Source organism: Malus domestica, chromosome 16 (assembly GCF_042453785.1).
Source record: "Malus domestica chromosome 16, GDT2T_hap1".
NCBI lineage: Eukaryota > Viridiplantae > Streptophyta > Magnoliopsida > Rosales > Rosaceae > Malus > Malus domestica.
This window is the reverse complement of record NC_091676.1, coordinates 16503302-16527921: the sequence shown is the minus strand read 5'-3', so window position 1 is coordinate 16527921 and position 24620 is coordinate 16503302. Positions and strand designations below refer to the sequence as shown.

Genomic DNA, 24620 nt, shown 5'->3' with positions numbered 1-24620 from the left:
ACTGCTTCCTAAAGTGGACAATCATACTCTCCCTACTGACTCTCACCATCAGCACCATCATCAGTTTCATCCCCGCCACGCTGCCCATTACCGCTAAAATGTTGATCGTCGTCACCCCCGGGCCTTTATATCCTCCTCATCATCGGCCTCACCCTCACTACCCACACAATCTAGAGTAACTCCTTATCCTCTCACCTTACATTCTTTCACACATGCTCAAAAAACTTGGCAAAACAGCCCCAATCCACCTTCCCACAGTTGTAGTGCTCGATGATTGCTTTGTACTTCATCAGGTGCTCTCGAATGTGCTCTCTGCTTGGCGATATTTTTCCACAGGAGTTGATTTGGCACGCTTATCAACTTTCCTCTTCTTCTTGACCTTTGACATCTGCGTATCTCATTTACCTACCTTCTTTATCGCAGCATCTATGCCCTTGGTTGCTTCCTGAAGCTTATCCTTGGTGGCAGCTGCTGCCTGAAACTCCTCTCTTCTGGCAGCCATCGTTTGAAGCTCATTCTTAGTTTTGGCCAGCTCATGCTTCGCCACGGCCAAGTCCTTATGTGACTCTTCCATTTTCTCCTTGTCCTGCTCACCTCTTCGTAGATCCACATCTACTTCACTCAAGAGCTGCCAAATGGATGTGTTAGTTTCGAGACAAATAAAGAGAAGAACAGAGGTAAAAGGGAGACTTCCATAGTTGCCAAGATGGCAAAGGACCCGTGCATCTGGTGAACTTAATGCCCTATTATCTGCAAGGCAGTCATTCACAAATCCATGCTCCCAGGGTGCATAACAACTGTCAAGTCGCTCTACTTTGTCTTGTCAACCTCCTCATCTCGCTCTTGCATTCGTTTACGACTTTGACCCAAGGCAGCTGGGCCTTTTGGGGGAAGACAGGAACATGCAGGGAAGGAATAGTCAACAACCGCCTTCCCATACCTTCAGCCTCTGACTGCTTTGAAGTAATTATGTTGATAATTTACTCCCTTGACTTGCGCTTGGGATCCTTCGTGTTCTTGATTACCTTCGGCCCTATATGAACATCGAAGGAGACACTGAACAAAGAGTCATCGTGGCTAGGCTAGCACTTGTCTTTGACTCTTCGCTTTCTTGCTTGGCTTCTCCACTGCACAAAAAAAACAATCAACGTAGGTGACTCTCTTTCTCAGGAACTTCTAACACCTTCTTGATCTCTGTAACCTTGTCAGCAAATATATGTAGGTGTTTCGGGAAACTGCACGAAGAAGAAAAACAATCAGAAGTACATCAAAAAATCACAAAACATGACAAGCATAAGGAAAAGGCTTCATAACCTACTGTCTAAACCGAAGTGAGAACCCAATGCGGAGGCACAATATCCTCGACGCACTCCCAACTACCAGATAGGAAGCACCAATGGTTCTTGCACGACCGCTACTTAGTACTGCGGTCTAGTGGTATTCATCTTCATTTGTAAGTGAGGGGTCTTAGGTTCGATTCTCATCAAATGCGAGTTTGAACCACATTATTGCTAACCCATTGTAAGGGTAAGCCCACCCCCTCCCCCTTAGTGTAAATAATATCATTTGTTAAAAAAAAGGGGGGGGCTTTTGAACATTAGTCCTTGCAAAATATTAAAGTAAAAAAAATAAAAAATAAACCTGATGCTGGATTACATATTCAATTTAATCCCTTAAAGTGTACTTTTATCAAAATTTATATTCAATTTTTGTTATTTAATGTTTATTTTTATTTAATTTCTCCACAATAAATTTTAATTTTATTAATATGCACATATTTAGTTCTTTAATAATAAATGAGAAAATATTAAAAGAAATTTGTGATACAAAAATATATAAATACATAAGTGTATACAAATGACTGTGCCGAAATATATAAAATTGATTTTTTTGTACCGAAATATTTGTACCTACATGATTGTATCGAAATATATTAAAATGAACCTAAATGTATTATATTGAATTACTGTACCTAAATGTCAATACCGAAATGTATGTACCAAAATGTACGTACCGAAATGTATGTAGTAAAATATAATATATTGAATTAATGTACCTAAATGTCAGGAAGAAGATCCTCGAACGGAATACTTTTACTGCTGGCAAAGTTGCCAAACCAGTGAGGATACTGAAGAGTGTGAAGCGGCGTGTCGAGAGCGATTAGACGAGCAATTAGAGAAACAATCCCAAAAGGAACAAGGCGGAGAAGATCAGGATGAGAAGCCGACTAGTAATCCCAACCCTTACTACTTCCCTAAATCTACGTTATTGAATCGGTTTGGGGCTGAAGAAGGTGGCTATGTTGTCCTTAACAGCCTTACCAGGCTCTATCCTTTCCTTCGCGGCAGACTTAAAAATTACCGCTTGGCCTTGTTTCTGACTGCGCCTGGAACTTTTGTTCTCCCTTACCACATTGATGCTGAATCAGCCTTTGTTGTTTCCGCCGGTGAGTTCTTTTATATATCATATGATCTACATAATTATTGTGGTATAATGTGATATAATATTGTTTTGGCATTTGCTCGATATTAATACGCAATGACAAGAGAGGTCACGTTTTTATATCGTATTGGTGTTTCATTTGACATGGTTAGTGGCTTATTCATGTCAATTACTTAGTTTATCTCATTGGATGATTTGCCACAATTGCATGGTATACCAATGTAGTCTAAATAAGTGATATCGCTAGCATTAAGTCAAAAAAATAATTTTAGGTTAAAATACTTTTAACGTTAGGATCAAGTCAACTAACATTTTCTCGAGGTCTCTTTGTTTTTTTTGTTTTTTTTTTTAGTGGTCGAATTTTCTCGATGTCTCTAAAAGCGAATAAAAGGCAGGAGTTTTGACCTTGGGAGGAAAAATACTTTTATTGACCTCATCAGTTGAAGAGAATAATTGTTTCAGTTTGCCTATCCAAAAAAATGAAATGATCATTGATATAGCTGTAAAAAATGAAATATGATCAATGATTTATGCCATAAAAAAAAATGAAATGGCTATTGATCTATGCCGAAATATGAAATTACTAATTTAACTAAACTAAATTTCATAATTTGGATACCGAATCCTACTAGTTAATATCTGCCCACCCTCACCGTTAATAGTACTGTTACCAGTTTCATTATTTTAATATTAAAGTGGTAGTTTGGATAACAAGTAAAAATATGCAAGAAGAAAATATATACTTGGTGAATAAAATAAGTTCAGTGAATTTGGTCAAAAGTACTTGTTATCGAGCCACATGAAGGTGTAAGTCCTTTCACAGTGGACTGGAAAAATGAAGGTGTATGGCGTTTCACATTGCACTGAAAATTTGAGTGTATACAAATAATCTATGAATCAAAATCCTAACAGTGAGCTGAACATTCTGAATGCTATAAAAGCTACTATTATTTTTTAGTTCAATATATTTAACTCATAATAAATATGATACCTATACAATAAAAGATAAGACAGAGAAAGAGGTAACTACTCATAAAATAAAGTAAAGAAACCGTAGACGGGTCTCATATTTAATATTTAAAACTCAAATATATGTATCAAGTTCACCGTGTCTGATTTCAATATAAATGTCAAATTCACCAAAACCACTGCAGAAGGCCTACGAATGAGAAGCATTGTTCAACTATTTTTTATGAACTTGAATAGGTTCTAATATGAGGATAAAATATTACGCATGAACTCATAAAATATTAAACACATGGTCCGCCCATATATATGAATTAATAATCCACGAGTAATGCTAGAGAGATGATATATACCACATTGATATATCATTCATTGTAATAAATTTATCAAGTATACGTCTAGCTTTTGTTTTGTTTAATTGTTTTGGAATCGCATTTAGGAAAGGGTACTCTCACTTTTGTGGTGAAGAACAAGAAAGAGTCCTTCAAGATTGAAGAAGGAGATGTGATTAGAGTTCCAGGTGGGGCTACCACCTACTTAATTAACGATCATAGTAGTGAACATCTAGGCCTCGTTCAGCTCATTCGGCCAGTCAACATACCTGACCTATTTGAGGTAATATCAAATCATGCACATCTCTTTGTTTTTTTTTAATTCCTTTTTTGAATTTCTAAGCTAGCTAGTTAGAAAACCAAATCAAATTTAAAGTTTACACAGAAATTTAAATTTAAATTTTGTTCTATTCTCATTTAGGAAAAAAAAATTGTTAACATTAACTGCTATGTATATTGGCGGCAGGAATTCTTCCCTGGCGGTTATAAAATTCGCGATCGTGAAGACTATAGTATTTCGGATGATGTTGAGTCATACTACAGTGTTTTCAGCAATGACATTCTTGAAGCGCCTTCAATGTAATATAGAATGGTCAATTCTCACAGTGATCACGACCGTATTCTTGTTTTCTAATTTCCTTTTTATTTGAATTTGAAATTTGATTCATACTAATTTGTTAGTTCCAATTAATATATAAATGTTTGACTATGATTAGACCCCAAGAGAGCAGTTACAGAAGGCCTTAGGACAGCAGAGGCCGGAGGGAATGATTATAAAAGCCTCAAAAGAGCAACTCAAGGCATTGAGTAAACAAGATACATCATGGTGGCGCAAACTAGTCCCTTGGTGGTCGTCTGAGGACACTGATTTAAAATTCAACCTGCAAAGCCAGAAGCCTCTGCATTCCAATAACTATGGCAAGTTCTATGAGGCTTCCCCTCAGGAGTTCAAGCAGCTTCTGGACGTGAATGTCTCAGTCGTTATCGTTGAGATCAACTCGGTAAAGCAAAATTTAAAAAAATCCCACAAGAAATTTATTTTTATATACGCATATGATATCATCATTAATTTAGAGTTTTTATTGACTTTTTTTTTTTGGTACCTTCGACCAGTGTTACACTGGCAGTGTACCAACCCAGTACCTAAATTATAGTGTGTCCAAATTTAGTGCCCAAATTACAACTTCTAATTTTTGTTAGAACAGTTTACAGATCTTAACAGGGAATTTTGTGTATTTGTCCTCGTTGGTTATCCTTGAGGACATATGAGATACACCAATGTGTCAAGTTTGTGCGTATAAATAGAAGTAGTGAAATTAAAATTCTATGAATTATTTGTGCAGGAAACTATGATGGTGCCACACTACAATTCCAAAGCAACATATTTGATGATGGTGGTAAGTGGAACGGGATGGTTTGAAATGGCATCCCCACAGTTCACACTCCCAGAGACTGAAGAAGAGATTGAGTACCAAGAAGACCAGGGTGAACAGAGTGGAATGTACACCAAGGTGAGTGGAAAACTATCACTCGGTGATGTCTTTGTAGTTCCAGCAGGTCGTCCTGTTGTTTTTGTTTCCCGAAACAATGATGAGGGCAACAACCAAAATCAGAATCTGAGAATTGTGGGATTCGGAATCAATGCCCCAAACAACATTAGGAACTTCCTTGCAGGTAAACGAGTCGATTCAGACACAACATTACTTGGGTGTGTGTATATAATGCTTTTTGAAAAGTAGCCAAAGTTTTTAAATCTTAAACACTTTGGGCCCATTTTTTCAACTGTTAGAATTTTAACCGAGAGATGGATGCTTCGAGTGATATCTAAATATTGGAAAAAAGTGGCTACAAGTCTCTAGGCCTCGTTTGGCTGGTAGTATCGGATTAGATTGGATAGTTTACTAGATTCAATGGATGTTGAACGATAAATGGACGTCAACTTTCAATCTTGTCCAAGGTTCCGTCCTATCTAATTCATTTTCTACCTTCTATCTAATTCATTTCTACCTTCATCTTGAACAAGGTTCCAAAAGTTGACAGCTGCGTTTTGAATCAACATATATTGAATTTAGTGGTTTATTTGGTCCAATCCAATGTGCCACCAAATTAAACAAGGCCTTATATAATGTGCTAAAGAAAGGGTTAACTTTTCTAAAAGTCCCTTGTACGTACTCTGCTTGTACGTTAAACATGCAGGCCAAGAGGACAACATAATGAAGACGATGGAAAGTGAGGCTAAGCAGCTGACATTTGGGAAAGAGATGGAACAGTTATTGAGCAATCAGAAGCAATCTTATTTCGTGCCACTGTCAACCCAGAAGAGCGAAGAAGGAAGAAACCACTCCTCACCTGACTGGCTTCAATTCAACACTAAGCAGTGATAGTAATTAAAGTATCCACTTTAACGCAATCCAGATGTATAGAGCACCAGTACTAGTATGCTGAGCTAGGGTTTTCAATTAGCTAGGCTCATGTAGTGAAGTGTGAGCCTCTTATTTAAAAAAAAAAAAGCTAAATAAATAAATGTGACTAGCTCATAAACTACCATAAAAATAAGAGTGACGGCTCATGTTCTGTAGTGTTGGTTTTCATCAAAGGAAGAGGATCCTCTTCTAATTCACTTTTTGGGGATCCTAGAGATTTTCACATCTTAGCCGTTTATCGTACATCGTCGGATCCACTTTTTGGGGATCCTAGAGATTCTCACATCTTAGCCGTGTTACATATTCTTGGTCTCTCAGTTTGATGCGATATCTGGAATAATTATTTTTTATAGTTTCAGATTTTTGTTTGCAAGTATCTTTCTATGGTCATGTTCTTCATTGGTATTAACCTTGTGTTCTTCATTTGTATTAAACCTTGTATTAGCCTCTTTTACGAATGAAATATAACGCGGGAAATTTTATTTATACCCAATAATCCTCTTTTCACACTCAACTTGCAAATTTTGTCTTGCAAACTTACTTTTTTACCCTCAAATACAAAATTGGCAAACTTATAAAAAAAAAAAATTTTAAAAAACAAAAAGGACACAAACACATAAACCCACTCAACCACCTACTATGGGAGTAATCGGACTTGATTCCAGTCGTCATTCTAAAATTGTCGTTGCCGACCTACTCTTTATCTCGTCAATGTTCAATTCTTCATGCTACTCTATGGGGCTAGATTTTGGTCCAATTTTCCTTAAAACTTAATGAACCAATTAAAAATAAATAAAAAATAAAAATAAAAATAAAATAAAAACTAGCAAATTGTAGCTCAAAAGACCGGTGTGATCTTGCAAATCGTGGAATAAGGATGCAGTCCCAAATGTGGACAAGTTAAAAAGCTATATATGCTTTCAAGGATGACAAAGCTGGTAGTCATTTGAAATTGAGTGAAGAGGGAATTGATGAGAGACCAAAATTTGAGAGAGAGAGAGAGAGAGAGTAATCGATATCAACATCAGAACCCCTATATTTCTTTTACGAACCCAACCCAGCTCTGGCAACATGTTCTCCCGATGTCGTCGAAGGCAACAACCCTCCTCCACTATCATTTTACCGTTCTTCTCCACCCTCCGTTAATCCCTCTTTTCGATTTCCGGCAACCCACCCAACTGCCAATTGGGGCTCTCAGGGCCACTTCGACCCACCCATTTGCTAGTTGATAATATCTTTCTACACCCATCTTTTCTTTAGGGCATAATTGAAATATAAAATTTATAAAAAATTTAATGAGTGTAGAGATAAGTTAACAGGGTCCAAATAAGATTTCCCATATAACATGGGATGTTGGATTGGAGAGCCATCAGGGGTCCTCCTTGTAGAATTGGTTTATAGCTACTCCGAGGTTTAAGGGCAGTTTGGGAAATAGAGGGTGAAAAAAATTAAATTTGAAAAGGCTTTTTCGCAAAATTGGTCCATGAAATTTGTATAAATCCTCACTTTGGTTTCTTAAATTTGAAATCAATAAAAGTGGTCATGAGTTTGTCCACCACCAACAATCTTATTCCGTGAAAATTTCTATTAAATAAGAATCAAATGACAAAAATACTCTCAATTTAATAAATAATGGGCTAAAATGATTTGTAAAAAATTAAGAGTATTTTTGTCATTTTGACTCTTATTTAATGGAGATTTTTCATGGAATGACAAAAATGATTAATGGTGGACAAACTTAGGAATCACTTCTATCAATTTCAAACCTTAGAACTAAAGTAAGGAGTTATTCCAATCTTATGGACCATTTTGGCTAAAAAGCCATTTGAAAATAGAGTGTTGGTAGCATGCTAGATAAATTCTAGTTGATGAGCGAATCAGACAATATATATCTTCATCGATTAGTGTTTAAAATTGCCTACTTTACATTAATATAGGGCAGATCTTATCATTGGTGTTTTACTTATACAAACACACCAAAGTAGCACCAATGTAATTGAAAAGCACCGCCTTCGTTCTTCTTCCAATCCTCTTTCTAGTTGCTGTACTGTCGCCAAGCATTTAGAAACGGCCAAGTTCTGTGCTGTCTTTTACTTGCTTGTGGCCCTTTTTCTATTCACCTCAGCTAATTGTGTACTTTTTTGTTATACGTTTATAGGTAATAAACATGATTATAGATGAATGAGACAACATAATTTGTATTATCAATGGATCATCATTAACCATATAGATCATAATTAGTCGACCTTATAAAATGTTCTGCTATCATATATAGTTCTCTCATGTTACACTATCAGTAAGAACTATTGATCCAGTAAAATCACATGATTTGTATTCATAGGTTTACATGTTTCATATCTAATCTATGTGTAGGTGCTCTCCCTATCTATTTCTTCTAATGAATAAGATACAATACAACAGCAGCTACAACAGCGACTGTGTATGCATAAACATATATATATATATATATATATAGAGAGAGAGAGAGAGAGAGAGAGAGAGAGAGAGAGAGAGGGTGATTGTGTGGTGTTTTGCTTGAAAGAGGTGAAAGAGATACGAAGCAACAGAGACAAAGAGTTTTGGTTTTGTGGAATAGTGGGGAAACTAAGAGAATTATGAGAGAGAGAGAGAGAGAGAGAGAGAGAGAGAGAGAGAGTCGGAGGGTTTGATTTTTTGAGCCATTTAGCTCTTAACCTTCATTAGAGATGACGTGAGATGAACGTGGGATGATAATTAACACTCCTAACCTTGCTAGCCCACATACCGGGCCATATAAGCGTAATTGGACACATAGATTAAAACTTAGAAAAACTAATGAAAAAGATTTGAAAACTTTGAGTTTTAATGATAAGGACAAAATAAAGGGTAAAATGAATAGTACCAGGTTTGACTTTTTAGTGTAAAAATGTGGATTTTCGTTAAATTGAACAATACCGTGAGTTTTTCGTTAAAACTCTCGTAAAACTTAGGCCCGGCCCAGCGAACCGGCCCAATAACGGCCTCTGAATGAGTGAACTTGTTCCTCAAGTTGCCTCCTCTGTTATTACCTCCAAATTTCTTAACCCAAAAGCAGAACACAGTGTTCCCCAGCTCCAAAGAAATCAGAAAACCCAGAGAGAGAGAGAGATCGAAACTCGACAAGCCAGCAGATCAACAAGCAATGGAGTCCATCTTCGGTTTGGTAGGCGATGGCTTCGCCGTCGTGGCAGCGGACACTTCAGCCGTGCACAGCATACTGGTCCACAAGTCCAACGAAGACAAGATCATGGTGCTCGACTCCCACAAGCTCGTCGCTGCTAGCGGCGAGCCCGGCGACAGGTTCAAAATATTTCTTTTTTAATTTTCGTTTCTGGGTTTCGGTTTGATTGTCGATTATCGTGTTCTGTAATCTGATTGAGATTTTTTTTTGAATATTTTGGGGAAATTAGGGTTCAGTTCACGGAATACATACAGAAGAACGTGGCATTGTACCAGTTCCGGAATGGGATTCCGTTGACCACCGCTGCTGCTGCCAATTTCACCCGCGGCGAGCTCGCCACTGCCTTGCGAAAGGTATGGGCTTTTTCTGGGATACGTTAAATAAACTTTTGGGGTATATGGTTTGGTTGATTGGATTTTTTACCAGTATTAGGGATCTGGTGTTTAGGTTAGTAATCTTATATTTTTTTTAGGGGTTTTCTCCTCCTGCTAGTTTAGGGTTTTTGTTGAGTAATGGTAATTGGGGTTTAGTTAGAATGAAACAATGTGGAAATTAACTACATGATGCCGGTGCAAGCCGAAAAAAGATTAAATATGTGAATAGGTAAATGTTTTATTTTGTGCACATTGTTTTGGTTTGAACATATGCAGTTATAACTTGAGTAAATCTCGCAATGGTATGCTTTAATTGACCGAGTTAAAGTCACATAAGAGGTAATTTACTGAGTTAAAGTTATATTGCCAAGTTAAGTGATCAGAGACTGAAGTGTATCAAATAATCTGGTAGTGATGCATGTAGGTTCTGTAGATGCTAGTTATATGATTATACAATCTGGGTTGACAAGAGTTATGAATCTAATTAGGCATACTAAAAAAATCTAATTTTGATCTAAATTTTGTTTTAGATGTGTATTACTTGTGTATAATGTTTCTCCAAAAATCCAAACTTCCAGGTTGTATCTGAGAATATAAATTTGAAAGTTAGTTATATATTCAAGCATTTTCATTGAAATGAGACCGCTTGGGAAGTTTCCTAGACACTTACTTGAGCTTCGAAGTGTTCGTCTGAAAGTTTGCAATCTAGCTTGTCTAACTCTTTTTATTTCAGTTTTCATTTTTATTGAAGTCTTTGTCTTATTAGAATATGTTTATGACACCATTGTATAACATAATTTCTAACATAGCATGTGTTTTAACATTGGATGCAAAATTTTCAGTCACAGTTGTGCCTTTTGAGGCATTTATGGGCTTCTTTCTTGTGCGATCAGATTAGATACCTCCAGATATTGTTCAATCTTCAAACCAAAAACCATTCACTCAAATATTCTGATAGCCTATGTTTACTCCTCAGATTTTGTTGATAGCCTTTGGCTTAATTGCCACGACACAAAAAAAATTATGGAGTAGTTGCTGCCCCAAATTCCAGAATGAATACTAAAATTCTAGTGACTTCTTGCCTTCAAGTCCAACCCTAGTAGTCTGCAGAATATCCTACCAATCCTTCTTCCCATATGTTTTATACATTAAACCTCCTTTTGAATTACTGCTTACGTATGAGTTCAAACAATATTGCATCTACATTCTAGAACATTATCTCATGGATGTTCGTACCTTTTCATCAAATGCTTGGAATGTTAAGGGCAAATCTGGAAGTCACCAGTAATTTATGTGTGCTTCTTATTTTTTTAGGCTGTTCCTAGGCGAAAGTATTATTCAGGAAAAAGTGAATATGCTTACATAATATTCCTAAAGTTATGTAGTCAACTTGTGTTCCTCAAGCAGGCTTTACTGGTGTTATAAGCACTACCAGTTCACTTCTTATGGGTATGGTTGAAAGTGACATGGCTCTAACCTCATAAATAAGGGGGGTTGTGCTTAAAATCTCAAGGGGGATTACATCGTGCTATGATTTTCCTTATTGAGTTGCAAGCTTTTGCTTTATTGATTTTGTGACTTGTAACAATTCATAGTTATCCATTTTCTTTGTCTGGTTCAAAGTCCACTTTGAATTTTCATGTACAATTAATTTATTTTGTTGTTCATCAAGAAGAAAACGGCTAAGTTTATCCTTAGAGGGATGTTTTTAACTTTACCTTCAGAGAGAATTCAGTTGTTATGAATGAGTGATAGATGCTGGGATGAGATTGTATTAGTAGATAGAGTTACATAGTTGATAGCTGATATTTTCTTTCTTTTCTGGTTTTTAAAAATTTGATTTTGCAGAATCCATACATGGTGAACATCTTGATGGCTGGTTTTGACAAGGAGGCTGGGGCATCCCTTTACTACATCGATTACATTGCCTCTCTTCACAAGGTTGAGAAAGGAGCCTTTGGATATGGGTCGTACTTCGCACTCTCACTGATGGACAGGCACTACCACAGTGGCATGTCTGTGGAGGAAGCAATTGACTTGGTCGACAAGTGCATCATTGAGATCCGGTCAAGGTTGGTGGTGGCTCCCCCAAACTTTGTGATCAAGATTGTTGACAAGGACGGGGCAAGGGAATATGCATGGCGAGAGTCCATCAGGGATGCCGGTGTTGCTGCAGCATGATCGATCATTTAAAAGCATCACCAGACTTGTGTTTATTTTACTTTTAAACTTTTGTTGGCTAAATTTTCCTTTGCTCTTGTAAGTGAATCTGATGCCCCTCCAGAACCTATCGAAATGCTCACAATAGCTCTCTTCTTCCTTGAACTTGTGATGTGAATGCTGCTGGAATACTTGTATTTTGGAAGGAGAAATGGTCTTTTAAAAGTGAGAGTTTCATTTGTAATGACTAGTTATTTGTTATCATTTATTTACTGTTCCTTTTGACAAAATGACCGGTTCCGGGCCGTCTGGCTACAAATTATTTACTACTCAGTGAAAACAAACTCTTTGCAAAGCAAGGATAAGACCATGTACGATGGACATTCTCCCGACCCTTGGAAAGCAGAGAATTTTGTTGGCTTTGGGTCGCCCCTTACTATGAATTCCTAGACGCTAGCTAGAACTATTCGAGCAGGATTTGCGACGCCAATTTCAAGTAGAACTACAATTTATTCGTTGTTTATGCGGCAAAGACAAAAGTTGATTTTATAAGTTGTGCGGATGAAACTTAAATGAGAGTGGGTGAATTTCGGTACACCTCATCGCTCAACTAACACAGGTTGTCATCTCAAAATTTATATGTGAACGTACAATTTTTCATGAAAGCCAATGTGACAGGGTAACTGCACAAGTTTCCTGATCAAGTCAGTACACGAAATGCCGAAGGGGCGGTGAAGTTTTCATGTAAAATCTTAATGAATGTAGGAAGCATCAGATGAATATCTGAACAAGGAAGCTCACAATGGCAGGTAGAATCCAAGAGTTGCTCAAGTACACTCGCTTCATTGCAGCTGAAATCCTTGCTGGTTCTACCGCTGAGCTTGGCGGAGTTGGCGATCTGTTTCCCCGCGGGATGCTTGAATTGTATGCTGGTTCTGGTGCTAAGCTCATGAGAGGAGATGAAGCATTGTCCACAGAATCAAAACCTGCAAAATAATAGTAAAAATGGGATTTTTAGGGTTCTTGCTAAATCAAAGGTTTCTGCATTGCATCTTTGACCCAAAAAAAAAAATCCAAGAAAATCATGGGTTGAGCGGGACTAAAACTACCTGAAGGAGGAGGACTTGAAATCTCTGAAATTGTTGAGCTGCGGAGAGGAGGGAGTTCTGGTGATCCTGTTGCAGTTACGCAACAAAATTGGAATTTGAGAACCAAAATTTCTTTAAAATTCACATTCATGGCGTCAAGAATTAAAAAATAAGTTCTGTAATTTCTGAATCGATATATAGAACCCTAAATTGGGCAGAAGAAAATGTTCAAGAAAATTCAAGAACCTGAGCAGAGAGACTCCAAAGATTGTGCACTTGCGTTTGTGGAAATGTCTCTGAGAGGGCAAGTGGAAGACAGAGACAGAACGCGACTCCCGTTCAACGGAAACCCCAGCATCGGAGGATCCTGGACCAGGTAGCAGAGGCAGAGCGCGCCGCCGGACTCCATCGACTGCGAGAACGCGTCGCAGCACTTGGGTGGGGGTGAGTCGGAGATGTTGTTTGGCGGAGACGACACGTAAGGCAGGCACGGCGAGAATCTCACGAGCTCGTCGGCGCAACTAGGTGGTGGAGACGGCGGTGGTTCTGCTGATCCCAAGCGGAGAATAACGAGCGCCAAGGCTAGGAGGATGGCCATGAGAGGAGGAGGAGCAGTAGTGGTGGTCATCATGCTTGAGAGTTTGAGAGAGAAATGGCGGGAAACAGAGGAATTCTGATAATTCCAGAAGTGCCCTTTGCTGGTTTGCGTGAATTGGGATTGAGTGAGTAGGCAGTTAATAACGAAGAGAGCGTGATCTATAACTGCCCAAGCTTAGCCTTTTGGCGGCAGTTAGAATTTTTCTTTTAACAAACTGTGTAGCTAAACTACTCCATTATTCGAAAAATTACAATATTCACCAATTTCTTGTAGCCAAGGAAATGGAGAATTCATTAAAGCTTAATACAATGCTTTACAAGCTTGAGATGAGTTTGTTACTCCCCAGCTTTTTTATAAATGCTTACAAATTCTCATATTTGCAGATAACCACATGGTTACAGATCCGAACTTCGAATCCATCTGCTTAAAGTTCAACGGAAAGAAACCGAAATATTTTTTCTTTACGGAGTCATTTCATCAAACACTTCACTCCATCTCCCCACACAACTTCAAGAATGTTGGAATCAATTGCATCTCCGTGCAAAATTGAGTGGAGTTGCAATTTTGACCCCAACATTCTTACATTAAGGGCGGAGCGAGTACTGAGTGATCGATGCAACGTCTCACACGAAAACAGAAAAAATTATGTCATCCGTTGATGAGTCTCGAAGTAATTTACTTGAACTGAATTTTTGAAGGGATCCCAAATAAAACGAAACAAATATTTATTTCACTAATACAACAAATAATCACCAATACATGGCTTACAATGATCTGAAGTAGCAAAAAACAAGAATCACACTCACACTCGTACAACAATGTACGAAAGAATATGTATAGAGATGAACATAACATAATCAGCCTAGAAAAACTTGAAAGCTAGAACGCCGGATGCCAATAGCAGAAGAGAAGGCGAGTAAGAGGGCGTGGCAGCCGATGGAGTCAGAACCGGGCGGCTCCCAGTAGTTGCAGTTGGAGCTGCAGAGCCCCCTGTTGTAGATGGTGGAGTCAAACCTTGTGTGTTGTCGGATTCCGGTGACTCAGCTGATGAGGTGGGTTCTGGGACAGAGGAAGCTGCTCAACAGAAAGCATGTTGCAAGGCATATCAATATTAAGAACCGTCACCAATTTGAGCGCTTTAACATTACAAAGCTTCTTCGAAAATGTACTCGTTTAAGAAATTACCTGTTGGAGCAGATGGTGAAGCTCCAGGAGAAAGAGTTGGCGACAGGGAGCCTGCCAAATTCAATTAGACAGCATTAGTTCACCTACTAACAACCATACAATATACAAAAATATTCACTCGTCAGACAGTCCAACATTGTTATGATATTAGATTGTCAATCTCAAACAATATCGTAACATGTCCGACTGACTGACAAGGCAATATATTAACCTAAAATTACAAACCGTCAGACTAAATGGTACCTGGAGCAGGACTAGGTGCACCAGCGGCTGCACAATCATCGTATGTTCATGTTAGCATTCATATAGAAAATTACACATAATTAATCATGTTGATAATACTGAAAAAGCATGTCAAAATTACAAGAGTTTTAAATTAACCTTGGCATTGGAGAGGGACACCGGGGATGTTGCAGGCACGAGGAAGAGAGAGGGCTAGAGTCCGGTTGATTGGCAACTGGAAGGGAACGCTTCCAGTCACAAGGAGGCACACACAGTCCCTGCTAGTACTTGTGACGGATTTTAGCGAATTGCAGCAGGCTGCGGTTGGTGATGTACCATTGGCGCTGCTATTAGTGAGATAACTCATACAAGGGGACAAGCTAGAAATCATGTTGGCGGTGCAAGGGGAACTGACTTGGGCGGAGACTGGCAGAGCCAGGACCAGAGCCACTGCCATTGCCATAACTAGACCGGGGAACCGCACGAAAATCTCCATTTTATCTGATATTTTGTGTCGAAATCGGAGGGAAATTTGTGGTTCCGTAGGAGCTGGAAATGTGTACAACTTTATGGTGAATTGTGAATCGTGAGTTGTGTTTGTAAGTGAGAAGGGTGAGAGAATTTATAAGGGATTGAGGAGAAGTGGAGGGAAGAAGGAAACGTGAATATTTGGAGTTGGTTTTTGGAGATCAACTACCTTAACGAACTATATGGGAAAAATGGGGTTTTTTAGTAGGTGGGATTAGTATTATGTGGCATATTTATGAAGCATATTTTGACTTGCATTTGGGCAGAGACTTGGTGACTAAGAAACGTCCAAGCCCGGGTTTTATTATGTGGCTTCATATGGTTGGTTCATAGCTCAAACTGTAAGAAATAGAATCATACTAATAGGAACATAAAGAAAGAAAGTGTGAACAAAATTAAGTAACAACAAGTGAAAAGAGGTGTGCATTGGATCCATCCAAAACAATCATTCCAAACCTTCCACTTTAAGAGAGATTCTCTCATGTAATAGACGGTTATCAATATGTGTTTATTTCACGTATTATATAGCCTGATCATGTGATTTGGAAGATAGAACATAATAAGGTATTAAATTAATGGTAATTATTTTGCTCCAATTTCAATCATGTAGTGTGTGAGAGATTGACACGTAATGATAAACAAGTTACATAAAAAAATTTGCCTCAATTTCAGTCATTGTTATTATCTGACTTCTCATTAATACAAGGACTCCCGAAAATTGAGAGCCAAAACTAAGCCAATTATGCTACTTGTACACAATTAGGAATTAGCAAAAGAATTACCTATGAACATGTTGCTATTTCGTTTAGCAGATTTTTAAATTTTCATGAAAAAAGAAGAATCATTTAATTATAAAAAAGGATATGCAAAAGAAATCATTTTTCACGCCCCGATTCCAATATAAGTCAAAGATTGATACGTGATGGAATGACAATAATCGTAGCGATACAACAAATAATTGTCATATTTCGAAATTTTAATCTCGAGACGTGACTAAATTTATGAACTAGATTGTGTGGTACTAATAAATTCCTTTTATTGCATCGCTACAACTAACCTTTAGTGTAATATCCTGAAAATTTAAATATATGAATTATATATTCATAATTATGAATATGTGGAGAAAAAACAAATCGAAAATAGATCGATGTGTAGTTATGAAAAATTGAATTGAGAACTTTTAAAGTTTTGTTTCAGGAAATTATTATAAATTATCGTTAAGTGAAAAAGACGAAAATGCCCCTAGTTGGCTTAACGTAATTATACGATGACGTGTTTTATTCTCATATATTTTATCGTATTTCTTGACATTTTTTGATAAAGCTCAATTCCAAGAGAATGTAGGCGAAAATCGTTCGCCAAACGGAGTATTAACGAATGAAATAGAAACGAACGAAAGTAGGGGCAAAATAGTCATTTTTCCATGAATCTGGAAGGCTCCAGATTCTGTTTTAGTGGAAACAAGAAGCATGAATGCCCGCGCTTCGCTGCGGGTTTTAAGAACACATTACAGTGATCAAAAGATAAAATGCTCATCTTCATCTTCATTATGTTGAGATTTACAGTTTCAGCTAGTTCCTACAAATTTTGAAAAAAAAGGAGTTGTTATTGCGGGACATATAAGAAAACAAAAAGGGGACATATAAGTAAAACTGAGATAGGGTTCATTTGTGATCCTGAAGGTGCAAATGAAATTTTTGTTTCCCTCTATTTTCATCTGTTCTATCAGATGCAATAAAACTAAAATAAGTGTATTCAAACCAACCCATTTTTTGAACTTCAGTCATATATCAAATATATCTCAGCGATACTAATTAGACAGAGTCAGAAGTTCAAATAAATTACTTATAGCAACAAAAACAGTAAAAAAACAAATGTGTATGTAGAAATTAAAATAGTAAAGAAGGTATATAACCGTTACGATGATGATGTAATAATCTGCTGTGATTAATTTGACGAAGAAACAATAGAACATATAAGTATACAAATGGGGGACACACAACCGAAGGTAAGATGGAGGTTTTTTTATATATAATAATGAAGGAGCATATATAATCCATTTTTCATTTGCTCCATCAAATACAATGTGCGACAAAAGGAGTGCATTTAAATTAGAAAGAGTTGGGTTAGGCATAATTGGCCAAAAAAAAGGTCTTTATAGCAACAAAAACAAAGAACTGCTTTATAATTGGACATTTTCAGCAAGTGAAAGAAAAACAGAGGCATTTCCAAACAGAAAGTTAATATCAATATGCAGTGAAAAGACAATAATGCCTGAGCAAGGGGAAAAAAATCATAGACCTGAGCAGCGACGTAGAATTCATACGAATGCAATATTTTCCTTTCAAATGAAAACCTGTAGGAAAATTAAAAAAAAAATACAAATGAAAGGGCATGGCAAAAAAAATGAGGGGGAAAAAAAGTAATTAAAAAAACAAAGAGGACCAATGATGTTGTCCAATGTACTTAATTTCTCTTAAGTATAAAGACAACTGTATATACTTCTTGACCAAATGAGAACATCAAATTCAAATGAACTAATAGAGGCATTAATCATAACTTGGGCATTCATAGTTATCATTCTAAACTTGATGACATACTATAAAGTAACCGTTTATTTCCTTTGGATAATTTGATTTCCCAAATTCATAAAAAAAATAAAGAATACTAAACATTATTACACATCATCACAACATCCCGTCAGTCAAGAATCAAATCCAAAAGTAGAATTGGGTAAACAAATGAGAGATTAGAAAAATACCTCAAAAATGGTGTCCTCAATAGCTGAAGAGGCGACAATAATCCACAAATAGAACCCAAACAAAAATAGTCAGCCTAACTAAGAGGAAAATTATCCACAAATAGACCTTTGGATCAAGTCTAGTAGAAGGTCCTCCAGCCCAGTTCAAGAAAAAGCCTGTGGAAAGTTAACAACAAGTAAAGCAACTCTTTCAGCAACTCTTCTTACTAAGAGACTAAAGCAGAACGATCAACGATCAACCTAAATGATTTGAAATCAGGGGGAGATACTCATCAGGGGGAGCATCCAAGACAGATCAAGATTTTAACGAGTCAATCGAAGACTTGTGGCCATCCAAGGGGGAGTGTTGTAAATATTATGTGGATGGTCCACATGAATAGTTTGTTACTATTTATACACAGTATTTTCACTATTCATTTGTGGAAAATTTGTAAAGTGAATAATGCTTTCTTTTGTTTATATAAAGGAAGAAGAGGAGATGAAGTGATTAAGGGGTTCACGGGAGAAAAGAAGGAAAAGGAAGAAAGGAAGAGAGAGAGAGAGGAAAGAAGAGGAAGAGAGGAAGAAGAGGAAGATGAGGGGGAGATATAAAGAGAGTTATCTTTGTACTCCTATTATTTCAAATTATAATGAAAGCACCACTGCTGCCCCGAGGACGTACTCCAGTCACACTGACTGTAGAGGAACCTCGTAAATTTTGTGTCTTGTTTCATTTATTCCACTGCACCCACAGTCGATTTCACAACAGGGACTTCTATAATTCCATTTATAGAGGTCTCAATGACCATTTTTGCCCCTAGCTTTAGTCGTTTGTAAATTTATCGTTACAACTCCGTTTCACGAATGGTTTTCGCATATGTATTTGTACGATCGAGCTCTATCCAAAAATACTAAGAATGACCCCGAGAGATCTACAAATTTTTATCGACTATTCATGAAAATTCAAACTTTGTGACTAAGTAATTGAAACTCTATAATTATTGAAAAATAATAATAACTTTCCGAAATACGAAATACAAAAAAAAATTGAGTAGAATTGACTTCAACAATTATTTTCTTGTTATAGGAGAATGATTTATGGTTCACCAAAATGTAGTGTCCTCATTCAATAAGACGTTTCCTTTTATATGTATTATTGTATCACGAGACCACAATAATAGGGAACTCGTTCCACATTTGCTAAATAATCATATGACAAGTAACGTTTTGCTGACCAGCATGCGAGCATAGATATGTTGTGGGAAGCATGCAAATACAGGATAAGAGTAATTCACCATACCTCATCTCGTGGACAGGAGCAAATACAGGATAAGAGTAGTTCACCATACCTCATCTCATGCATAGGTGTTAAACTTTCTTCATTGTTCACAATCATAAGCTCAAGTCAACTTTCCTTGTTCTACAAGTTACCAAAAATATCGTCATTGTCAAACAAATCATGCGCGATATTCTAAAAAGAAAAATAAATGTAATTACCATTATCTCCAAAATCTCTTTCAAACATAGCATCTGGGCAATTTAAGGAGTAATTATCTTAACAAGTTTCTCTTTCAAGGGCGAAGTAATTATGTTAACAAGTATTTGTTTGATGGGCTTGTCATCTTAACTTAAGAGTATATATCAGTTTTTAAGTTTGATGTATTGTGCGATTCACTCTCCTAATATTACTCGTATAGAGAAAATAAAAGATAAAAGTACTTTAGCCAACAATGATTGATTGAGTTGGTAAAGATTGTTCTCTTAGATAGAATAAAGTATGGCTTCGAGTTCCGCTGTTTGCCATCTCTCTTGTGGTATGTTCTTCTACGAGGCTCGTTTGGTGCCTATTACTTGGATTCAATAACTTATAATTTAAGATCTATTTGAACGTAGAAGTAAATGAATATTTTTTTTTATTTTGAAGGGATCAAAATGGATTAGACACAAAATAAACTTATTCTTCTAAAATTATGAGCGTGCCATTTGTGAGGATTGGAAGGAAAAGTTTTCTCATGTCACCAACTCACAACGTGTCAATGGTTCATTGGACGGGTAATATAATTTTTTCAAACACGTGGTAAGTATTTATTGGAGATAACGTCACTGAAACTAAAATTTGGTTGCATGAGAGGTATAAGTTTCTTTCATGTGTAATTCGACATATTTTACCAATACAGTGAATTATCCAATAAATACAAAATGACTCGTCTTTGAATATCTAGAAGTTGTAAGTTGGGATCTAATCTATGCCAAAAACGGTAGAAGTTGGTAACCCAATAACCGACCTTCATAATATTCCATAGCCAGCTAAGCCATACAACAATTGAATCAAATTATTAAATCTAAAGCTTCATAACTAAATGAAGAACCCTTTGTGACATAGTATAAGTAGGAAAAGTTAGGTTACCAATTAAGCCAACATTTTTGTCCTCTTTCTTCATCTCCCCCACCCCACCCCACACCCCCCCCCATCCCCCCCCCCCCCCCCCCCCCCCCCCCCCCCGGCGCTCTTACAAAAAGCCCCAATACTTCTCCCCTTAACCACCAAACAAATCAAAACACTCAAATCCCAGTTCAGATATACCACAGCTTCCCAATCACTTCCCACACAAACCCAAAAAAACTTATATTCCAATGGCACAAAAGTTTGAGATGTCTCTAGTCCTTGTCCTAGTGACCATGTTCTTGGCAAGGGCAGCAGCCCAGTCTAGTTGCACAAACGTGATCATCAGCATGTCACCCTGCCTCAGTTACATTACTGGCAACTCCTCCACCCCTTCTTCCGGGTGCTGCTCGCAGCTCGCCAGCGTTGTCTCTTCCTCCCCACAGTGTTTGTGTGAGGTCCTTAATGGCGGTGGATCGTCGCTAGGGATCAATGTGAACCGGACTCAGGCTCTGGCATTGCCTGGTGCTTGCAATGTCCAGACTCCACCACTCAGCCAGTGCAATGGTAAGCCTGCATATGCTCAATGTCTTATGTCGGTGTTTAGAGTGAATCCCACGTCAGAGAACTGAAGCTTTCCCTAATAGCATAAATGATCTTGGGCCTCTCACCCTATTAATTTCGGTTGGATGCTCACATTCTAATGATTGGTTTTAATCTTCTTCTAATAACTTGAATACCACTATATTTGCGCAGCTGCTTCTCCGGCTGGCTCTCCAACAGGAGCAGCAGACTCTCCTAATGAAGGTCCTTCAGGTACAAAAAACAGTTCATATGATTCTTTTAGTTGCGAATGAATCTGTTGAAATTTTAATCCTCTGCTCCATCTGTAAGGTTGACGCTAAATTTTTGTATTGGTATTGATATCGTGCAGGAACCGGTTCAAAAACTGTACCATCGACTCAAGGCAGCTCGTCAGACGGAAACTCCATCAAGATGTCCACTCCGACTCAACTCTTTCTTCTCCTGGCTACAGCATATGCTACCTTCACAATGTGCTGATTTTCTTTCTGTTGGCCAAACTTTTCGAGTTATCCACATAATTTGTTTCTGTTGGCCAAACTTTTTGAGTTATAATATTGTTTGTGATTGTTAACGTATTGGATTATTATTTTGAATTCAGTTGTTAGATCCATATACATTCATTGTAACCTCAGAGAGGCTGATATGGTATTTGTACTGGTGGATCTTCCCTTCTTTGATAATAAATGTTTTCTGGCTTCTGAGTGAAAAACAAAACCTGTAACACCATCGACGATCTTCTGCCACAATCAACTGAATTAGAATTATGATCATAAACATCAATCACAATATACAAATAGGCTTTTCGATCTCCGTCCTCGCGGATACACACATCACTTCCACTACGAGCGTTTGCTGTATAACGCAGTTTGTCCCCCTAGATGGCTGGAGATGTTGGACCTGTATACCTTCCGACTTGTTTGCAAATATGTGAAGATACCGCATTCGATGAATGTCACGCAGAGTCTTGCAGAACCTCAGGAAAAGATGGTTCAACGGCCCGGACCACTGTTTCTCAATCAGTTTTAGATGGACTGGGAAACCCTCTGCATATCTGCAATGGTCGGGCAAAGGTTTGCTTAACATTGCAAATATGTTAAACGACAAGTCCATCTTCAAGTATCCATCCTCAGCCATTCTCCTTGCCAACCCTGGATATTCAGTCAAGCATCTCCATGTACTCTTAGATTGATATAGTCTCATCACTCCTCAGAAAAAAATGCAACGTTACATATCCTAAAAAATCCTCAAAATTTTGATAGCAAAACTTAAAAGTTGAAGGAGCACAAAAGCGCAACCTGCACCAACAGGACTGCTATAATCTCTTTCTTCCGCAACTTGATGCACATCAAGAATGTGCTCTTGACCGCACAAATTCTTCTAATCTGTCCCACACCTCCAATGCCGCAGCTCTATCTTGATGTCGTTTATTCTTGCTAATCTGCACATTTAGAACACAGTTCAATATTGACCGACAACAGAACCAAAAACAAGAATGAAGGTGGAACACCGATTCTAATGACAAAAGCAAGACCCTAACTAGCATAACTATCTAAAAACAAAGAAGCAAGGAAGCTCAAGATGGCAAAAATAGCTCACCGAGATGATCTTCACATTCCACTGCTTCACAATCTTTGCCGACTCCACGCTATCATCTTCGAACCGCATGAAAAACCCCATAACTGCATCACAACACAACATACACAAGCAACACATGAAATCAGCTACAATGCACTTTCAAAAGTCACATAAAACAAATTCAGAAAGCTAAAATCTCAATGACCCAGATAACAATTTCTCAATGCATTTAAAACCTGAGAACTGAAAGTTTTGACTTACTCTTATTGAAAATCTCAACATGGTCCTTGAAGGGCCAATCCTTGAACTGCCACTCCTTCCCCAACACGAAAACCGCCACAACCCGGTCCCAATCCTCCGCCTTCAACGCCGAGGGCTTATCCCTAACCTCATAAGCTGTCACCACCCGATCCCTATCCCTGCTAAACTTCTTCTGCACCGTCACGCAGTCCGGCTTCGCCCCTTTCATCTGCTTCACCTTCACATCAGTGGGTATATAAACCCCATCTTCCAAAAACTCCTTCACATTGTAAATCGTGATCAGCGTCTGAAAAGCACTGGGCACCAAAATTATGGGCACACCTTCCCCAATTTTACCCCCCTTGAGGTGCAATTTAGGCTTCGGGTTCGGGTCGTAACCCGATTCGTCTCCGAACCCGGTCATGCCCCTCTCGTCGGAACCCATTAGCCTACTCTTCGCCACCAGTCCATCCTTCCTCTGCTGGGACTCAATACGCTGTCGTTCCTCTTCTCGCTTCGTCGCCGAGGTCAAAACGGCGTAAAAGTTCCTACCTTTACACTCCAGCAATCCCTCCCGGTCCTTCAACGGGCGCTCGCTGGAGCAAATCAACGACATGTAGTCCACCGGCGTCTCGATTTGAGTAAAAACCCGAGAATCCGAAGCGTCGTAATGGCCGTTGTCGCTGCTGATGAGGTTGGCGTTGCTGGCGGCATCGAGGGTGGTAGAGATTTTGGTGAGGTGGACGGCGTCGTTTTGGGGAGGGAGGAGGAACTCTATGGAGTCGGAGGAGGAGATCTTTCCGGTGAGGTAGTCGAGGAGGGGCTTGCGGTCGGGGAAAGTGACGGAGGGGATTCCCTGGGTGCGGGCGCACTGGATGTAGTCGGTGTGCTTGATATGGTGGTTGTTGACGTAATAAAGGAGGGTTTCGAGGGTGTAGAGGTTGCCTTGCTTGGAGCGGTAGGCGGTCTCTGCGTGGCAGGGGAAGCTGTAGTCGGAGCCGAACCGGAACTCGTCGTTGACCCGGACGATCTTGTCGAGGTCACCGCGGACTGTGAAGTCGCGGAGGGCCGAGAGCGGGTCCATAGAGGATGATGCAGTTTGTTTGCTGCAGCTGTAGTGGAAAGTGATATGAGTGATCACTGAAACACTCTCTGACGATTGCGGAGAGTAAACGATTAGTTGTCTGGTTTGGGATTTTGAGGTTTTGGGCTTCCCTTCGCGTATATGGGGCTTCTGTGTAGAGTGAGATTTTATGTATTGGGCCTTGGATTATATCCTATTATGGAATGGATTGGGAAATATGGCCATAAATAACCAATTCATTCCCCTTTTGCTTTTTCTTTTTTGATCCGTATACTTTATCAGAGTTTTAATAATGATTTTCTATTTTATTTTATTTTTTTATAAAAGAAGTTCCCTCAAATATTAATAATATTGGAATTTTTAAACTTTTTATTATGCACTATGTTGCAATGTATCACATACCGTTAAATTTTTCATTAATTGATGATGTGGACAACATAAAATCTACATCAAATTAATTTATTTTTTTACATTGAATAACAAAATAAACAAATAA

At 38.2% G+C, this 24620-nt stretch overlaps 6 protein-coding genes and 1 long non-coding RNA gene across 7 annotated transcripts; 3 read left to right on the top strand and 4 right to left on the bottom strand.

The window, feature by feature from the left end:
- The first annotated feature begins 738 nt into the window (after positions 1 to 738).
- LOC139193021 (vicilin Car i 2.0101-like) lies at positions 739 to 6121 on the top strand. The gene is made up of 7 exons (XM_070815980.1): positions 739 to 963; positions 2068 to 2446; positions 3848 to 4023; positions 4207 to 4284; positions 4457 to 4741; positions 5084 to 5414; positions 5937 to 6121. The coding sequence occupies exons 1-7, from the start codon at positions 739 to 741 to the stop codon at positions 6119 to 6121; spliced, it is 1659 nt and encodes a 552-aa protein (XP_070672081.1).
- Positions 6122 to 9172: 3051 nt separating this feature from the next.
- On the top strand, positions 9173 to 12186 carry LOC103403933 (proteasome subunit beta type-2-B). Its single transcript, XM_008342776.4, has 3 exons — positions 9173 to 9481; positions 9592 to 9715; positions 11585 to 12186. Exons 1-3 carry the CDS (start codon positions 9324 to 9326, stop codon positions 11915 to 11917), a joined length of 615 nt encoding a protein of 204 aa, XP_008340998.1. The 5' UTR covers positions 9173 to 9323; the 3' UTR covers positions 11918 to 12186.
- A 272-nt stretch (positions 12187 to 12458) lies between these two features.
- LOC103403940 (non-specific lipid transfer protein GPI-anchored 25-like) lies at positions 12459 to 13687 on the bottom strand. Its single transcript, XM_008342782.4, has 3 exons — positions 13231 to 13687; positions 13006 to 13071; positions 12459 to 12882 (listed from the first exon to the last, which is right to left on the bottom strand). The coding sequence occupies exons 1-3, from the start codon at positions 13613 to 13615 to the stop codon at positions 12668 to 12670; spliced, it is 666 nt and encodes a 221-aa protein (XP_008341004.4). The 5' UTR covers positions 13616 to 13687; the 3' UTR covers positions 12459 to 12667.
- A 603-nt stretch (positions 13688 to 14290) lies between these two features.
- LOC103425696 (non-specific lipid transfer protein GPI-anchored 20) lies at positions 14291 to 15686 on the bottom strand. Its single transcript, XM_008363785.4, has 4 exons — positions 15149 to 15686; positions 15011 to 15037; positions 14768 to 14818; positions 14291 to 14656 (listed from the first exon to the last, which is right to left on the bottom strand). The coding sequence occupies exons 1-4, from the start codon at positions 15483 to 15485 to the stop codon at positions 14445 to 14447; spliced, it is 627 nt and encodes a 208-aa protein (XP_008362007.2). The 5' UTR covers positions 15486 to 15686; the 3' UTR covers positions 14291 to 14444.
- Positions 15687 to 17038: 1352 nt separating this feature from the next.
- Positions 17039 to 18367, bottom strand: LOC139192891 (uncharacterized). The gene is made up of 2 exons (XR_011577430.1): positions 17819 to 18367; positions 17039 to 17095 (listed from the first exon to the last, which is right to left on the bottom strand). It is a non-coding gene; the product is annotated as an uncharacterized lncRNA (long non-coding RNA).
- Positions 18368 to 20787: 2420 nt separating this feature from the next.
- Positions 20788 to 21939, top strand: LOC103416849 (non-specific lipid transfer protein GPI-anchored 5-like). Its single transcript, XM_008355062.4, has 3 exons — positions 20788 to 21207; positions 21397 to 21456; positions 21575 to 21939. The coding sequence occupies exons 1-3, from the start codon at positions 20892 to 20894 to the stop codon at positions 21700 to 21702; spliced, it is 504 nt and encodes a 167-aa protein (XP_008353284.1). The 5' UTR covers positions 20788 to 20891; the 3' UTR covers positions 21703 to 21939.
- Positions 21940 to 21960: 21 nt separating this feature from the next.
- On the bottom strand, positions 21961 to 24280 carry LOC103416850 (protein CDC73 homolog). The gene is made up of 3 exons (XM_008355063.4): positions 23062 to 24280; positions 22822 to 22904; positions 21961 to 22663 (listed from the first exon to the last, which is right to left on the bottom strand). The coding sequence occupies exons 1-3, from the start codon at positions 24122 to 24124 to the stop codon at positions 22571 to 22573; spliced, it is 1239 nt and encodes a 412-aa protein (XP_008353285.2). The 5' UTR covers positions 24125 to 24280; the 3' UTR covers positions 21961 to 22570.
- Positions 24281 to 24620: the final 340 nt, after the last annotated feature.

Excerpts from the sequence above, each read along its gene's own strand:
- LOC103416849 (XM_008355062.4), top strand. The coding sequence starts at position 20,892 with ATGGCACAAAAGTTTGAGATGTCTCTAGTCCTTGTCCTAGTGACCATG. Across the intron at positions 21,208-21,396 it reads ACCACTCAGCCAGTGCAATG|CTGCTTCTCCGGCTGGCTCT; the intron begins GTAAGCCTGCAT and ends ATATTTGCGCAG. Across the intron at positions 21,457-21,574 it reads TCCTAATGAAGGTCCTTCAG|GAACCGGTTCAAAAACTGTA; the intron begins GTACAAAAAACA and ends GATATCGTGCAG.
- LOC103403933 (XM_008342776.4), top strand. The coding sequence starts at position 9,324 with ATGGAGTCCATCTTCGGTTTGGTAGGCGATGGCTTCGCCGTCGTGGCA. Across the intron at positions 9,482-9,591 it reads AGCGGCGAGCCCGGCGACAG|GGTTCAGTTCACGGAATACA; the intron begins GTTCAAAATATT and ends TGGGGAAATTAG. Across the intron at positions 9,716-11,584 it reads TCGCCACTGCCTTGCGAAAG|AATCCATACATGGTGAACAT; the intron begins GTATGGGCTTTT and ends TTGATTTTGCAG.
- LOC103403940 (XM_008342782.4), bottom strand. The coding sequence starts at position 13,615 with ATGATGACCACCACTACTGCTCCTCCTCCTCTCATGGCCATCCTCCTA. Across the intron at positions 13,072-13,230 it reads TTTGGAGTCTCTCTGCTCAG|GATCACCAGAACTCCCTCCT; the intron begins GTTCTTGAATTT and ends TAACTGCAACAG. Across the intron at positions 12,883-13,005 it reads TTCAAGTCCTCCTCCTTCAG|GTTTTGATTCTGTGGACAAT; the intron begins GTAGTTTTAGTC and ends ATTATTTTGCAG.
- LOC139193021 (XM_070815980.1), top strand. The coding sequence starts at position 739 with ATGCCCTATTATCTGCAAGGCAGTCATTCACAAATCCATGCTCCCAGG. Across the intron at positions 4,024-4,206 it reads ACATACCTGACCTATTTGAG|GAATTCTTCCCTGGCGGTTA; the intron begins GTAATATCAAAT and ends TATTGGCGGCAG. Across the intron at positions 4,742-5,083 it reads TTATCGTTGAGATCAACTCG|GAAACTATGATGGTGCCACA; the intron begins GTAAAGCAAAAT and ends TTATTTGTGCAG.
- LOC103416850 (XM_008355063.4), bottom strand. The coding sequence starts at position 24,124 with ATGGACCCGCTCTCGGCCCTCCGCGACTTCACAGTCCGCGGTGACCTC. Across the intron at positions 22,905-23,061 it reads TGTTGAGATTTTCAATAAGA|TTATGGGGTTTTTCATGCGG; the intron begins GTAAGTCAAAAC and ends GTTGTGATGCAG. Across the intron at positions 22,664-22,821 it reads GGAATGTGAAGATCATCTCG|ATTAGCAAGAATAAACGACA; the intron begins GTGAGCTATTTT and ends CTAAATGTGCAG.
- LOC103425696 (XM_008363785.4), bottom strand. The coding sequence starts at position 15,485 with ATGGAGATTTTCGTGCGGTTCCCCGGTCTAGTTATGGCAATGGCAGTG. Across the intron at positions 15,038-15,148 it reads TGTCCCTCTCCAATGCCAAG|CCGCTGGTGCACCTAGTCCT; the intron begins GTTAATTTAAAA and ends ATGATTGTGCAG. Across the intron at positions 14,657-14,767 it reads TTCACCATCTGCTCCAACAG|CTTCCTCTGTCCCAGAACCC; the intron begins GTAATTTCTTAA and ends TCTGTTGAGCAG.